The 14,628-nt window shown below is 44.7% G+C and overlaps 1 protein-coding gene across 17 annotated transcripts in view; it reads right to left on the bottom strand.

Moving 5' to 3' along the window:
* Positions 1-12,390, bottom strand: part of RBFOX1 (RNA binding fox-1 homolog 1) — a 1,496,801-nt gene extending 1,484,411 nt beyond the window's left edge. For 9 of the 17 annotated variants that reach the window (XM_080981485.1, XM_080981488.1, XM_080981483.1 and 6 more), the window contains exon 1: positions 11,978-12,390. In XM_080981485.1, coding sequence (XP_080837611.1) covers positions 11,978-12,232 — 255 coding nt within the window. In that variant the 5' untranslated portion in view covers positions 12,233-12,390. The remainder of the gene's footprint in view (positions 1-11,977) is intronic. The other 8 variants (XM_080981481.1, XM_080981511.1, XM_080981512.1 and 5 more) reach the window with 1 other exon arrangement.
* Between the last annotated feature and the right edge of the window lie 2,238 nt (positions 12,391-14,628).

Below are 14,628 nucleotides of genomic sequence, written 5' to 3'. Positions count from 1 at the left end.
ACCTGAGATTATGACGCTTTTGTTACTAGTATGATGCCCAAGGTTCCTATGAGTTGTTCAGGTTTGATGGTATATTGTCTTTAAATCAATGTTTTTCAATGTGTTGTAAGTTACTTGGAGACCTTTGAGTAACAAGCAACTAACAAGTGATACTAATCATCATTATTATATTATATATTTATTCACCATCTTTTTTTCCCTGGCAGGGAATACAAGGCCACTTGCAGATAAAATAACTAAACAGCTAAAAACACAGGAAGGGGAACAATCATTTAAAAACAATTAAGCATCAATTGCTTAAGCTCCCCATTCCTGTCTTTGACAAAAATGAACTAAGTTGGATCCACTGCGATTCAACAGCTCTGCAGGAGAAGGAGGCTGAGGAGAGAGAGAGCAATGAGGGGGGAGTAGCCAGACTAGAGACAGAGAGGCAAGTTGCCCCTTATCACATGTTCCTAGTCATTACATAATTGTAGAAAAAACTTATTTTATTTACTTAAGTGTAGAACCTGCTCTACCCCCAAATACCTGGGGCAGATAACAGTAGATCTAAGACACTCATTTTTTAAAATGGCCTTTTTAAAAAAGAAAAATCAAATTTAAAAGGTTAAACATTACTGATTACCAACTCTGTGCCAGCTAAATCTCAGGGCCCCACGCTTTCAAGTTAACCATGATTGTTGTACTGTGGTACCTTGGTTCCCAAACGCCAAAAACCTGGAACTAAGTGTTCCAGTTTTTGAACCTTTTTCAAAAGCCGAACTGTCAGCTATTGTTTCCGGGGCACCTGCACTGATCAGAAGCTGTGCCTTGGTTTTTGAACATTTTGGAAGTCAAACGGACTTCTGGAACTGATTAGGTTTGGCGCTTTTGTTTTTGCTATTTATTTTGGGTTGTTTTTTGTGTGTTTTTTTGAGGCTTTTTCAGTTAATTTGTTTTTGTGACTGTGTGGAACCCAGTTCAGCTACTGATTGATTGATTGATTGATTGATTGTGTGACTGCGGAAATGGATAAAAGCCCCCCATCCAAACAATGACTATCATCAGTGCAGGTAAGAAAAAAAATTAATTTTAATTTTTATCATCTACGATACTGGCTTATTTATTTTACAGTACCGTGCATTGATTATTGCTTTCATTTTATGAATCAATGGTCTCATTAGGTAGCAAAATTCATGTTAAATTGCTGTTTTAGGGGTTGTTTTTAAAAGTCTGGAACGGATTAATCCATTTTGCATTGCTTTCTATGGAAAAGCGTGCCTTGGTTTTGGAACGCTTTGGTTTTGGAACCAACTTCCGGAACAGATTAAGTTTGAGAACCAAGGTAACACTGTACAGGGCTGCAGTGAGAATGTGCATCCCCCAGTTTGGGCATAGGAGTTTCACGAGCAGAGTTCTGCAGGTGCAAGATTCCTTCATGCAATTTGGGTGATTCCTCACTTAGGGATAGAAAAATCTGTCCATGTCAGTTTTCTAAGTTTCTCATTTTTTCAAATCTTATATTCATTTCCATACATTTCCACATCTGTTGGTGACTTTTATTTTTAAAAACTCTCATGAAGATTCATCGGCAGTTTAGTGCAAATTTCTCCTTATATAGACATGTTTGTATGCAATTTTGCCTACAATTTCCAAGCAATTTTCAAATTGCATGTTCTTTTCACTAATATAAATGCACACATGCATTTTTTGCTGGAGAACTGCATCACAAAATTCAGAGAAGAGCAATTTGCATAAGACTGCTGCATTTCAGTTTGCCTCTTCGTTCTGGAAGGCATGAATTACCGTAGTTGTCTTTAAATGCACACTCAGTCCATTTCCTCCTCCATCCATCTAGTCTTGTGGACAAAAACATTTGCCTTTGGGGAAATGGCTATAACCCATTCTACACCCAAGAGATAACTCGAATTAAATCAATTGTTTTGTTGATTAATTAAAGGCTACCCAATAGGCTTCATTGCTGAAGAGGCTTTGAGCCTAGACTTTTGCTCCTCTCATCTCTCACATAAGGACCAATTTCAGGTAGACTATTGTCCAAAGTTTTACATCTGATGTGCAGCCTTCTCTGAAGGGAATCTATTGGTGCAAGGAAGATGCTAATAGTTTTGATCATTTTGAACTTCTTTGTGTTTCTGTGAAAAATGACGGAACCCAATCCAAGTGACCAGCTAATGTCTTGCTCAGCACTTCCTAACAATGCTATAATTGCAACCTCTCAGCCAGAGTTTCATATTCATCCCACCAGCAGAAGAGGAAGCAGAAGGGGGAGGCAAAAGGACACCCCTGGAATTGTCTCTGAATACATTCACAACTTGCACACACACACAAGAATTCCATTCCATTTCCTCCAAACCATTTGTAAAAAGAAAGACTCTGCAGTGAGGCAGAAACCCATTTGCAGCCATCTGCATAATGTTTGCAGCTTTTGTCTAGCTCAACGGCTCATCTTTGGGAAAATGGTTATTGAAGATTGTAATTTTCATAAACGTTTGGAAATTGATACAAAGGAAACTGGCCATAAAAACTTTGTCAGTGGGGTGGGAGGGGGATGTCTCTAAGTCGTTGGCTGCTAAATGGCACGGAAGAACATAAGATGTCATGCTGAGCAGTCTGCAGCTGGCAGAGGGTAGTCTTCTTCTACCTGCACGAATCTAATGTGAGGATTCAGGCTCAGAACTTGGACTTGGGCACAGCCCAGGATGTAACCGCTGGGCCTTCCCATCACACACAAGGCAGAGTAATATAGGAAGCTGCCCTAAGAATGGAAGACAAGCCTGCTGAATGAAGCCAGTAGCCCAATTAACCCAGCATCCTGTTCTCACAGGAACTAAGCAGTTGCCAATTGGAAACCCACAAGTAGCACCTGAGTGCAACAGCACTCTGGCCACCTGCAGTTTCCAGCAACTGAATCTGGCCCATCTAGTGCAGTATTGTCTAGCAGCTTTCCAGGATTTGGGACAGGGGTCTTGCCCTGCCCTGAGATGCTGGAAATTGCACTTGGGGTTTTCTGCATGCAAAGCATGTGTTCTGACACTGAACTCTAGCCCTTCATCAAACCATTGTAAAAAAACCAAAGATGGCTTCTGGTTTGTTTGTATTTTATTTAAAAAAAGGTTTGCTGCTATCCCGGGTGCTGAAATGTCCTCAGCAAAGGCGTAATATTCCTGGCACTAAAATGTAGCAAACAAAACAAAACAAAATCAGCCTTTCCACATTCATCCCAAGCCAAGGCTGCCAACTGACCCACCCTGCTGTCGTGCCTTAAATGGCAGCCTGGTGCAGATAAATGAGTAGGAGTAAGTGTTTGTAGTGCAATTATGGCCACAATCCTTAAGCAAAGAAGCACATTCAGTTTCTGGGAAAGCTACAGGCACTGGGGCCAATTTAAACATTTCAGGCATGGGTCTCTCTCAGACCTATCTCATCATGCTGCAGATTAAAACTGGGAGTTCTGCATGCAAAGCTGGTGTTTGTTCACTGATCTATGGATGCTCCTGACGAACGTAGGAAACTGCCATACCAACTCAGGCCATTGGTCCATCAAGCTTAATATTGTCTACTTAACTAGCAGCAAGCTCTCAGCCCTGCCTGGAGATGCTGGGGACTGAACCTGGGCTTTCTGTGCACAAAAGCAGATGTTCTGCGATTGATCTACAACCCTTCCCTAGGGAAAGCTGGTGTCTCTCTGACCATGGGCTGACAGCCTGCAGTCAAGATAACCAAGTGCTGTGGAAGGAGGTGGAGTAGAGTAACTAAGCCACTGGTTACTAGGGATGGAGGGGGAAGAGACTTGATAAAAGTCCATATTTGGGACAGGACCTCTACACCCACCGGGGCAGTGAGATATGTCTCACCACTCGCCTAGCTCTTTCTCACTTTGAGCCCCTAGGCTGGCCACTTCATTTCAGCCAGGGTAAGAAGCTTGGAGAAGAAATAGATCACTTGTATCCTCCCATGGCAGGGACACGGGTGGCGCTGTGGGTTAAACCACAGAGCCTAGGACTTGCTGATCAGAAGGTCGTGGTTCGAATCCCCACGACGGGGTGAGCTCCCATTGCTCGGTCCCTGCTCCTGCCAACCTAGCAGTTTGAAAGCACGGCAAAGTGCAAGTAGATAAATAGGTACCGCTCTGGCAGGAAGGTAAATGGCATTTCCGCGTGCTACTCTGGTTCGCCAGAAGCAGCTTAGTCATGCTGGCCACATGACCTGGAAGCTGTACGCTGGCTCCCTCGGCCAATAAAGCAAGATGAGCGCCGCAACCCCAGAGTCACGACTGGACCTAATGGTCAGGGGTCCCTTTACTTTACTATCCTCCCATGGCAGCCTGCTGCATTTCCATGCTGGGCACTGACAGAGAGAAATGAGGAGGGAGGGTGTTCCTGCCCACCTGCAAAGGTGACCCGCACTGGTGGTGAGATCTGGCCCAACCCTGCTTTGCATTAGCTCAACACCATCTGGAGCACAGCACCCTCTCCTTTCAAGGGGGCAGGGAGGCTGGAGTAAACTCATTTGAAATTACTTAAATAAATAAAGAAGGAAGGAAGTAAAATAGACTGCTTTGCAACTGCACTGCATCTTTAAAAGAAGTGACACTGCAAGAAATGTAAAATAAAACAGCAAGAATGATGAAGCTGTGGAGCAGCTTCCCTGGGGAAGTGGAGAAAGCCCCATTCCTTGATATTTTTAACACTTAGCTCCCAAAGAGGAGAAAATGTACTAGCTACAAACAAGCCAGAATTGGCAGGAAATCAATTGGCCCCACTTGCCGGGTCCTTCTCATCACAACTTTCTTAAAAACACAACCCAGAAAGTACCCAAGTGTTGCTCAGCTTCCTAAACCTGAAATGAATTTCTTGTCCAAAAAAAACCCACAAAAAACGCCTGACCCTTAATACTGTATATATTCATTTATTTTCCAGTTAAACATCAGCCTTGGCTCCTGTCAAGTTGCGTAAGGGAGAGCAAAGATGCAAAAGATGAAAGCGTCTTGCCATCAGCCGTAGAAGCAGAGTTCCCTAATGCAGGGAAAGGCTGGAAAATCTGCTCTGTTTCAGTTAGACTGCCAAAGAAAAGTGATTTATATGTGTTGTATATGCGATATAACATTGTGCCACCAGAGGGCGATGTGGAGTCCCGTTTTTCTCTACCTGTTTTCTCTGTTTAAATTTACAATGCTTTAAACAGAAACGCTACTTTGATATGTCTAGATCCAGCCTAGAATTGCTAGATCCACCAGCCAGAGCTGGGTGCAATGCAAAAGACATACACTTAGAATTCATGCGCCTCCAAAGATCTATCCTCTCCTGCCATGCATATCAGAGATTGCAGAAATGAGACACTACTCAAGCTTTTGCCAAGCTTATACTGAACTCCACCCCTAGCTGAATGTGAAGCTGATGCGCTCATGCCTCTTTGTGGGTTTCCCATTGGGGCATCTGATCTGCCACTTTGAGAACAGGCTGTTGGACTGGATGGGCCATTGGCAATGGGGGCTGTCCAAGGAGTAAGTCTTTTGAAGCTGAAGAGCCTGGCAAAGCCATGTCATTTAATCCAGAAAGACCTAGTAAAGGAGGTGGACACTCCTAGTCTGGGTTGTTCTCTGAGCTTAGGGCAGGGGGTGTTCCAACAGGACATACATCCCTGTTGGTGGAACAGGAGAAACCTGGCTACAGTTTAAGCCTTGTTGTTATTTTATTTCATAAAACTTATAAATGACTTGAGTGTGTGTGTGTGTGTGTGTGTGTGAGAGAGAGAGAGAGAGAGAGAGAGAGAGAGAGAGAGACTACCTCAAAGCAGTTTACAAAAAGAACCAAACAATAAAATTGTTAAAAACAACTGTTTAAAATATTCAGAAATAATTAACATCAACAATAACCTAAAAACTGGAATAAAACACATGACATGTCTGGATAGGCTGACTTTAAAAAAATGGTTTTTAGCAGGTGCCAAAAATAATACAAGGGACGCGGGTGGCGCTGTGGGTTAAACCACAGAGCCTAGGACTTGCCGATCAGAAGGTTGGCAGTTCGAATCCCCACAACGGGGTGAGCTCCCGTTGCTCAGTCCCTGCTCCTGCCAACTCCCTGCTCCAGCGGGAAGGTAAATGGCATTTCTGTGCGCTGCTCTGGTTCTCCAGAAGCGGCTTAGTCATGCTGGCCACATGACCCGGAAGCTGTACACCGGCTCCCTCGGCCAATAAAGCGAGATGAGCGCCGCAACCCCAGAGTCGGTTACGACTGGACCTAATGGTCAGGGGTCCCTTTACCTTTACATTTAAAAATAATACAGTGAAGGAACTTGCCTGGTGCCAATAGGCAGAGTGTTGCAAAGTGTGAGTGCTACCACACTAAAATACTGATTTCTTACTAGTATTATATGGCACCTATAGCAGTGCCAGTTCTGCAGATCAAAGGGATCAAGTGATTAAGAACCTGCCAAGCAAAACACCCAAATATTTGGCTGGACCCAGCTCTGCCACTATTGCAGCAGCCATGAACGGGTGGCTCTCTAGTAGAAATCCACAAGAATCCTGTTCTATCCCTCTCAGGTTTCACTCCTGTGAATTCAGTATATTACTGAGGTCAGGAGGCCTGAAATCATCTCTCACATCCTGATCCAATCTCCCCCACCCTGAGTTCATGTTCCGTGGGTACGGAAAGACTGGAAGAGTTGCGGCAGTGGCTGGTGCACCCTGGGACTGATGGGGTGGAAGGCCAATAGGGGGTGGAGCCATAGCCAGTGGTAGGCAAAGCAACAGCCAATGAATGAGCGGAGGAGGAGGAGTTGCACTGACGGCTGGTGCACATTGGGACTGGTGGGGCACGAGGTAGGGAGGCTAACAGTAGGTGGCACAAGAGTCAATGAAAGAAAAACCCAGCTCACTCTAGCTTTGTCCCCAATCCTTCTCCTCCTCTGTTGAGTTCTACAAGGGCAAAACTGAAACTAAGGAGGAGGAGGAAGAAGCTGACAGCCAAGGCCACCCCATGGACTGATTGGAAGAATTCAGGCAAGTGTGGCTTATCTGAGGGCAGACCAAGGTTGATGGAGCAGTATCCACAGAAGAGTTGCATGGAAGGAGAACAGGATTCATGCTATGGCTCTGTTATGCCCCATGGGGATTACACCTCATGCGCCCTTTTACAAGTACAATCAATGGGAAGTTTTGCACTCTGGTTAGCAAAGTCGTAACAGCCTGGGGTGCTCCTTTGCTTCTAACCCCCCCCCCAAGAAGAGCTGCTGCTGCAGAATCCACAAGCAAGCAAACATTTGTAAAAAGAACAGTTATAAAATGTGGAATTTCTTTTACAACAGCCCAATAAAGGCTTTTTTAAAAAAAATGCACTTCTTTAATAGAAATCATTATGGACTATTAGGAAATCTTTCTACAGTGCACCCATTGATTTCCTGGACTTCTAATGCTATTAGGTTTGTTCAAAAGATTCTCCTTTTTAAAAAGATAGAGAGAGAGCAAAGCCATTGAACTGATGCTCATTCAAACTTTCTCAGGGGACATGGCATATTCCACCTTCCTGCCACCTGACAAACAAATGCAGAGAGAAATCACAGTCACCTGAATTTTCTGGACATCGAGGACTAGATTCAGGGGCAGTGACTGAATCTGAATTTGGATGAGATGGAAGGATGGCCACAACTCAGTGGGGCAGCATGTGATTTGCATGCAGAAGGCCCCATGTTTACTTCCCAGCATCTCCATGTAGGGCTGGGAAAGACTCCTGATCTAAAACCCTGGAGAGAAACTGCCAGTCAGTGTAGACTATACTGAGCTAGATGGATCATTGCTCTGATGAAGTGTAAGGCAACTTCCTGTGGTTCTGCCTTCAGTAAAAAGCAGCAACAGTGTCAGCACCCCAGCAGTGTGGCCAAATGACAAGAACCCCTGGACCTGCTCCTTCTCTGCACCATCTCTCACTCTGGCCCAGACAGCGGTAAGGAGGGCAAGCAAGCAGGTGGTAGCAAATGAGAAGAAAGAGGAATAGCTGGCAAGAATGCTAGTGAAAACGTAGACACACTGTGTCCAGGGATGGTGCCTTGCCCAAATGCCTTCCAAAACCTGGAACTGGCATTGCAAGGATTAGGTAATGAGAGACAGACTTATGCCATTGTCTGCCTGTATCTCCAAACATTCCTTGTTGACTACCTCACCCCCATTATTACTCTCCATTATCCATTATTACTCTCCTTCGTTGGAGGTTTCTAAGCAGAGGTTGGAGGACCTTCCATCTCCACGATTCTAAGTTCACACCACAGACACTCAGATATCCTCAAACCTGATGCCCTCCAGATGTTTTGGGGCACAGCTCCCACCATCCTAGACCCTGACGGTGATGGGAGTTATAGCCTAAGACATCTGGTGGCTTCTATGTGGTTTTGGACTACAACTCCCAGCATCTTAGACCAGGAGCCTGATGGGAGTTATAATCCAGAACACCTGGAGGAATGGAGGTCTGGGAAGGCTGCTTTTCACAATACAGGTGTTTCCCCCACTTACATGGGTTCGACTCAAGCGTGCTGCAGGGAAATAATTAAATAAATCTATTTAAACTGCAAAAAGGTACAAAAGCGGCCCAAAAAAGAGCAGGGGGAAACTGCAAAAATGGAGCAAAAAGAACAGGAAAATGGCTAGCAATCCCCAGCACTTTGGGGTATCTGTCTACCTCTGAATCATAGCCAGGCACTTTGGGGTATCGGTCTACCTTGCTTGTTGTTGTTCCCACTTTGTACTCCAGTGATGAGGAAGACTGAGAGCTACCATTGCCACCATTCGTGCCAATCTAGTAAGTGCTGCTGGTTTTTTCTTTTTTTATTATTATAATTTTTATTAGCAAACCAATCAAATCACGTTAATTCCAAATTACAAAGCCAAATTCTTAAATTTTTGTTGGGGGTACCCATGCTTCGAGCTCCGAAAGGGATCCAAACATCTCTCTTGCTGCTGCTTTAATATTCATAATTCTGTCCAAATAGTATTCACAGTTCTGTCCAATCTTCACTTTATTATTTTCCTCATCTTCTTGTTGTTGTCATATATTCCTTTCTTTGTAACCTCTGATAGTGTCCACAAGCGGGTTAAAAACAAGTGCTGCTGGTTTTTCCAAGGGTTTCCAGAGGTTTAGAGGGTGTTTACAGGCTTTTTAGATTATGTTCCCTACTATACATGATTTCACATGGTACCCAGAAACGTAACCCCCACATAAGTAGGGAGCCACTTACACACACAGAGAGGGATTCTTGGTGGCTTCCTCTTCCCAACTCTTAATAACAAATGTACCTTCCCACAGTAGTCCAAGACTAAGCACCCTTTAGAAGTTTCAGCTTTAGTCAGGAAATGAGGGGATCATTTAATTTAATCATTCTTCTAATTGTTGCTCTGCCTCAAGCCTTTGGGAATATTAGATAGATAATGTTCCAGTTGCAGGACTGAGAATAGATTTCTTCTTGTGAAGCATTGTGGGAGATTGACTGGAATTCCCTTACTATTTAAGCGCAGCTTCACTTCAAAACCTCTTTTTTTAAGCAATAAAAAATGAACAAAGAGGGAAACTCACCTGTCCACTTGTGGAACGCTATCATCTATACATCTCCACATCAGATCAGAAGGTGCCAGCAGCCTGCCAGATGTTGTTGGATTCCAGCTCCCATCAACCGCAGCCAGCATGGCCAATGTCAAGGGATGTTGGGAGTTGTAGTCCAACAACATCTGGAGAAACACCAGTCCGATAGCCCTGGTCTATAAGGAGGATCTGGAATGCTGCTATAACCTAAAAGCTGGAAGCTTAGACAACGGATCAGAAAGGCACCAATTTGAATTTCACCTATGCCAGAGAGTCAGTCAACTGCCTTGGGCAAGCCAAGTCCCTCAGTCTCACCTCTTTCTTCCCCACCTGCAATTTGGAGCCAATATTAACAGATCTGCACCTTATGAAAAAAAACCAAATACATGTTGTTGCTTTGATGGGAACTGATGCTACTTCAATAACATAAAAGCCCTGCTGGATCAGACCAAAGGCCCATCTGTAGTCCACCATTCTGTTCTTACAGTGACCAACCAGATGCTCAGGTGGGAAGCATTCTCTCCCCACCTGTCATTCCCAGAAACTGATATGCAGAGGCATGCTACCTCCAGCAGCAGAGACAGAACACAGCCATCATGCCCAGTAGCATTCTTCCACTCACCAGCAACTAATATTCAGAAGTACACTGCCTCCAACAATGGAGGTAGAACATTTAGTCATCCTGGCTAGCAAAGACTGATAGTCTTATCCTCCATCAATTTGTCTAGCTCCTCTTTTAAAGGCATCCAAGTCAGTGGTCAACATAACCTCTTCTGGGAGGAAATTCCCAAGTTTAACTATGTACTTTCCTTTGGTCTGCCCTGAATCTTCCCCACAGGACAGATTTAAAGATGCCTTGCCTGTCTGCTCAACTTTGATATAAACATATCTTAGAAAACCACCACAATTTCCTGGTACCTCCTCCTTAAACAGAAGCATGACCCTGTCAAAAGTTACCCCTGAAGTGACAGCTCAGGAAAATGGAAGGGTGTGGAAAAACATGCAGTTTACAGACTGGAGCAAGAAATATTCTTTAGCCATTGCCTCAGATCTGTTCAATGTTTTGCCTGGTTTAGTAACTTCCCAATCCCACTCAATTACACCTTCATTTAAGAGGTTCAGTCAACTTGACTTTCATTCTCCAGCAGCTACTAACAAGATCTGTTCAATTACAGTTTGACAGCACAGCATCCAATACAGACAGAGTTCTCCCATGAATTTGAACAGTACACAAACACCAAATGCAAGGCAGCAGAGAGGGATAAGAAGAGAAATGTCATGCCTGCTCCTTGCTGTTGTACACCAACGATGATGTGTTAAATACTAATTGTGTGCTGTCAGGCAGGCAAAAAACAGCTGCATTCAGAGAAATAATCCTGCCAGCGGGATGAATCAAGCAAAAAAACACTCTCTGCCTTTCAAATTAGCAAGGTCTGTAAATCCTTCCAAAAGCATGTATCAGTCATTGATTTCTTATCTGGCAAGGAAGCAGATCTCAATTCAAGAAAGGCACCCAGGATTGGGGGCGGGTGGCCAGGAGAGAGATTGGGGAGATAAACCATGCTTTTCAAAATGAGACACCACCACAAACTTCCCATCCTGCCAATGAGCTCACTTAGGAAACTCTGCTTTCCCCATTTGGGGGAATAGCTGAGCTAAGACCTACACAGGTGCAGAAAGTAATAGGCAGGAGCAAGCATCTCACCTGTCTGTGTTTCAAAGAAATAGTCAAGTGCTACCCATCTGTTTTCATTTTCTTTATTTAACAAAACAAAACAGGCTTTTGAGCTACATTCCCAGCACCTGCCATCAAGCACAGACGCTGAACACATACCAACACAGTTTATGTTGAGAAACTCAGATGATGCTGAGACTTAAAAACAAATAAATAGAAAGACTGATTCTCCTACCAAATGTGATTTTTCTTTTGGAAAAGTCACAAGCCAACTGAACATTCCCCCGCCCCTTAAAAACATGCCCCACTACCCACCAAACTCTTCTGCCAGATTCGAGGTGCTCTGACTGCTCTTTCCAAGTCTAGGAAGAAGCGAAGGGCCTAGAGTGATGGACCACTACGGCAGCCCCTAGCCCACTCAGGACTTTCCTCCCTTGTCCCACCGAGAGTGGAATGAAGCAGACTGGGAAACTCGTCTCTCGGAAGCGAGTGTCTCTCGCAAAACACTCACCAGGAGGTCAGTGTCACACCTTGCAAACTCAGAGTGAAAGAGCAAGGAAACAGCAATGGTTCAACAGATACATTTGGCTGTTCTTGACGAGGCGGGACAGCATCATTAGTGCAAAACCTGATCAACTTCACAAAGGCAAGTCATCTGTGTCCCCCCGAAAAGTCATCCTTTAAGCCTCACCCCCAAACACACACCACCAGTTAAGATGTCTTTACTCACAGTTTGGCCTTCTCCCTCTGTCTGGGTCCCAGACTCTTCTCTGCCCAAGGAAGCCATTCCATTCCTTGCCTCTTCCTCCTCCTCCTCTTCTTCTTCTCCACCTTCTCTTCCTTTCATTCCAATGCTTCCTCCATCGTTCCCCAGCTTCAATCTCTTCCCCTCGGGTTGTGGATCCTCCACTTCCTCTCGCCTCATCTTGCCATCTCTGACTCTCTGTTTCACTGCCTCCTCCAAGCTGCTAGCAGGATTGGACATTTTAGAAAAAGAACAAGGAAGGTTGTGCACTTTACTCTATTTTTTTCAGTATTATTTTGGCCTAGCGAAGCTGCCTCTTTGAGGGAAGATTTGGGGCTTCTGAGAGCTGCCAGCCTTGCTCTCTCCGATATGCACAGGCTTCTTTTAAAAATTTAGCTGGTGTTTCAGTGCCTTTGCAAAGCTTGTCACTTCCATTTCTTTAGCTCCCTCTGCTGCTGGCTAGAGTGATTCCTTCGGCAGCGGTGTCTGCACAAGGCAGGGCACAAACTTTAATATCTCTCTCCCAAACACACATGCAATAACCTTTCAGATATTGATCATTTCCCCCAACAATGATTACCTTGACTAAATCCTCAGTTTCAGTGTTTATACATTTCTGGTCCTATCAAAATAGGGTTCTGTTTGTTTTTATAATTTAAAAAAAAAAAATCCTTATCAAATCGGGCAGTTTAGATCCCATTAAAGGTAAAGGGACCCCTGACCATTAGGTCCAGTCATGGCCAACTCTGGGGTTGCGGCGCTCATCTCGCTTTATTGGCCGAGGGAGCCGGCGTACAGCTTCCGGGTCATGTGGCCAGCATGACTAAGCCGCTTCTGGCGAACCAGAGCAGCACACGGAAACACCGTTCACCTTCCCACCGGAGCGGTACCTATTTATCTACTTGCACTTTGACGTGCTTTCGAACTGCTAGGTTGGCAGGAGCAGGGACGGAGCAACAGGAGCTCACCCCGTCGCGGGGATTCGAACCACCGACCTTCTGATCAGCAAGTTCTAGGCTCTGGGGTTTAACCCACAGCACTTGATCACCTAACTATGCCAGAATTCAAGCACTGGAATTTTTTGTACACCCTAGTGCTGTGGGATTTAGTGAATTGTCTGGCTGCCTGTGGAGCTAGGGAAATGTTCACTTTAAGAAAGTCCATGTTTCTAGTCCTTATTGTGAGGCAACTGTTTCCTTCCCCATTACCCACCAGAGGCAGAAAGGCTCATTGGGGAGGAGGTTTCTCAGGGTGAGGCATCCTTGATTCATTTGAAAAGCCCAAGACTGCACTGCTCTCTTTTTTAAAGGAACTAATTCATGACTGAATAAGAGAGGTTTCTGAAGTCTCCCCCTGAAGATCCTGAATCTTCCATCATTCAGCTTTATTGGATGTCCATGAGTCCCAGTCTTATGAGATACCTTGTCTATTATTCTCCTTTGGAAAACCCATTCATGCGATCTTTCTCTGGGAAACGGCTTGCCAGCATCTACAGCTAGCAGTTATCGAGGGGTAGTAGTAGCAGTTGGTGATAATGGCACTGAGGAGAGAAGCCAGCCTCTCCCAACCTGGTGGCTTGCAGTTGTCTTGTATTACACCCCTATCATACCCTAACACCCAACACAACTGTGTTGATGGGGGTTGTACCTGAGGCTCTACAAACTGCAGCTCCCATAATTCTTTTGGGGAAGCCATGACTGTTTAAAGTGGCATCATAGTGCTTTAATTGTCTGGTGTGAATGTGGCCTCGGAAGACTTCAGCATCTGAACAAGGAGACCTCCCCAGTCTAACTAACCACTGTCCTGCACTGTCTCTTGGTAGATCATAATATCTAGTACTTTGAGTAGCACATTGGTCTTTCACCAGTGATGAGAATAGGACAGAGCATAGCACTGGTACACACTATGATGTCATTTACTGACACACAGAGAGAGAGAGAGCTTGTTCTGTTGTTACAGGCTTACATTGGCCCTTTGTAAGCTGGAATTTCACTTATCCTGTCTTGGCAGAACTTCAGGGCAAATGTCCACAGACCCCCCCCCCCCCTTAGAAGAATAAGCATGAGACCCCAGCATCTAAAGATATAGGGAAGAGACTATAAGATCTTTAAGTCAAAGTCAGCAATTGCCTAACTACACCTCTGCAAGTGCTACAGTGCCCCCGCCTCCTAAAAAAATGTATTGCTTTTTTAGTAAGAATTCTTTGATACACCAATACAGAGAAATAACTGATTCCCAGTGTTGCCCGTGGTGAAGGGGTGACTTTCAACCTACGTTGATACCTGGGATTTAAGATCTATTGAATTCAATGAGACTTTATTTTCAATGGGCATGAGTAAGATTGCACTGGAAAACCAGGACATCTGCACTGTAGATATAGCCTGCAAAAGACATGCTTTTCCCAAGTCAGACCATTGGTCCATCCAGCTCAGTATTGTCTTCACTGACTGGCAGCCACTCTCCAGTGTTTCAAAGCAGAGGTCTCTCCCAGCTGTTCTTGGAGATGTTGGGGGTTGAGCCTGGGACCTTCTGCCTGCAAAGCAGATGCTCCACCACTGAGCTATGGGTGGAGTTTCCTCAAGTCAATGCCAATGTTATATATACAGCAGCAATGCGCTGTCTGGGGTGCTGAGATG

This window comes from Podarcis pityusensis (genome assembly GCF_964106645.2).
Source record: "Podarcis pityusensis genome assembly, chromosome: 14".
NCBI classification, from domain to species: domain Eukaryota; kingdom Metazoa; phylum Chordata; class Lepidosauria; order Squamata; family Lacertidae; genus Podarcis; species Podarcis pityusensis.
This window is presented reverse-complemented; position numbering and strand designations above follow the sequence as displayed.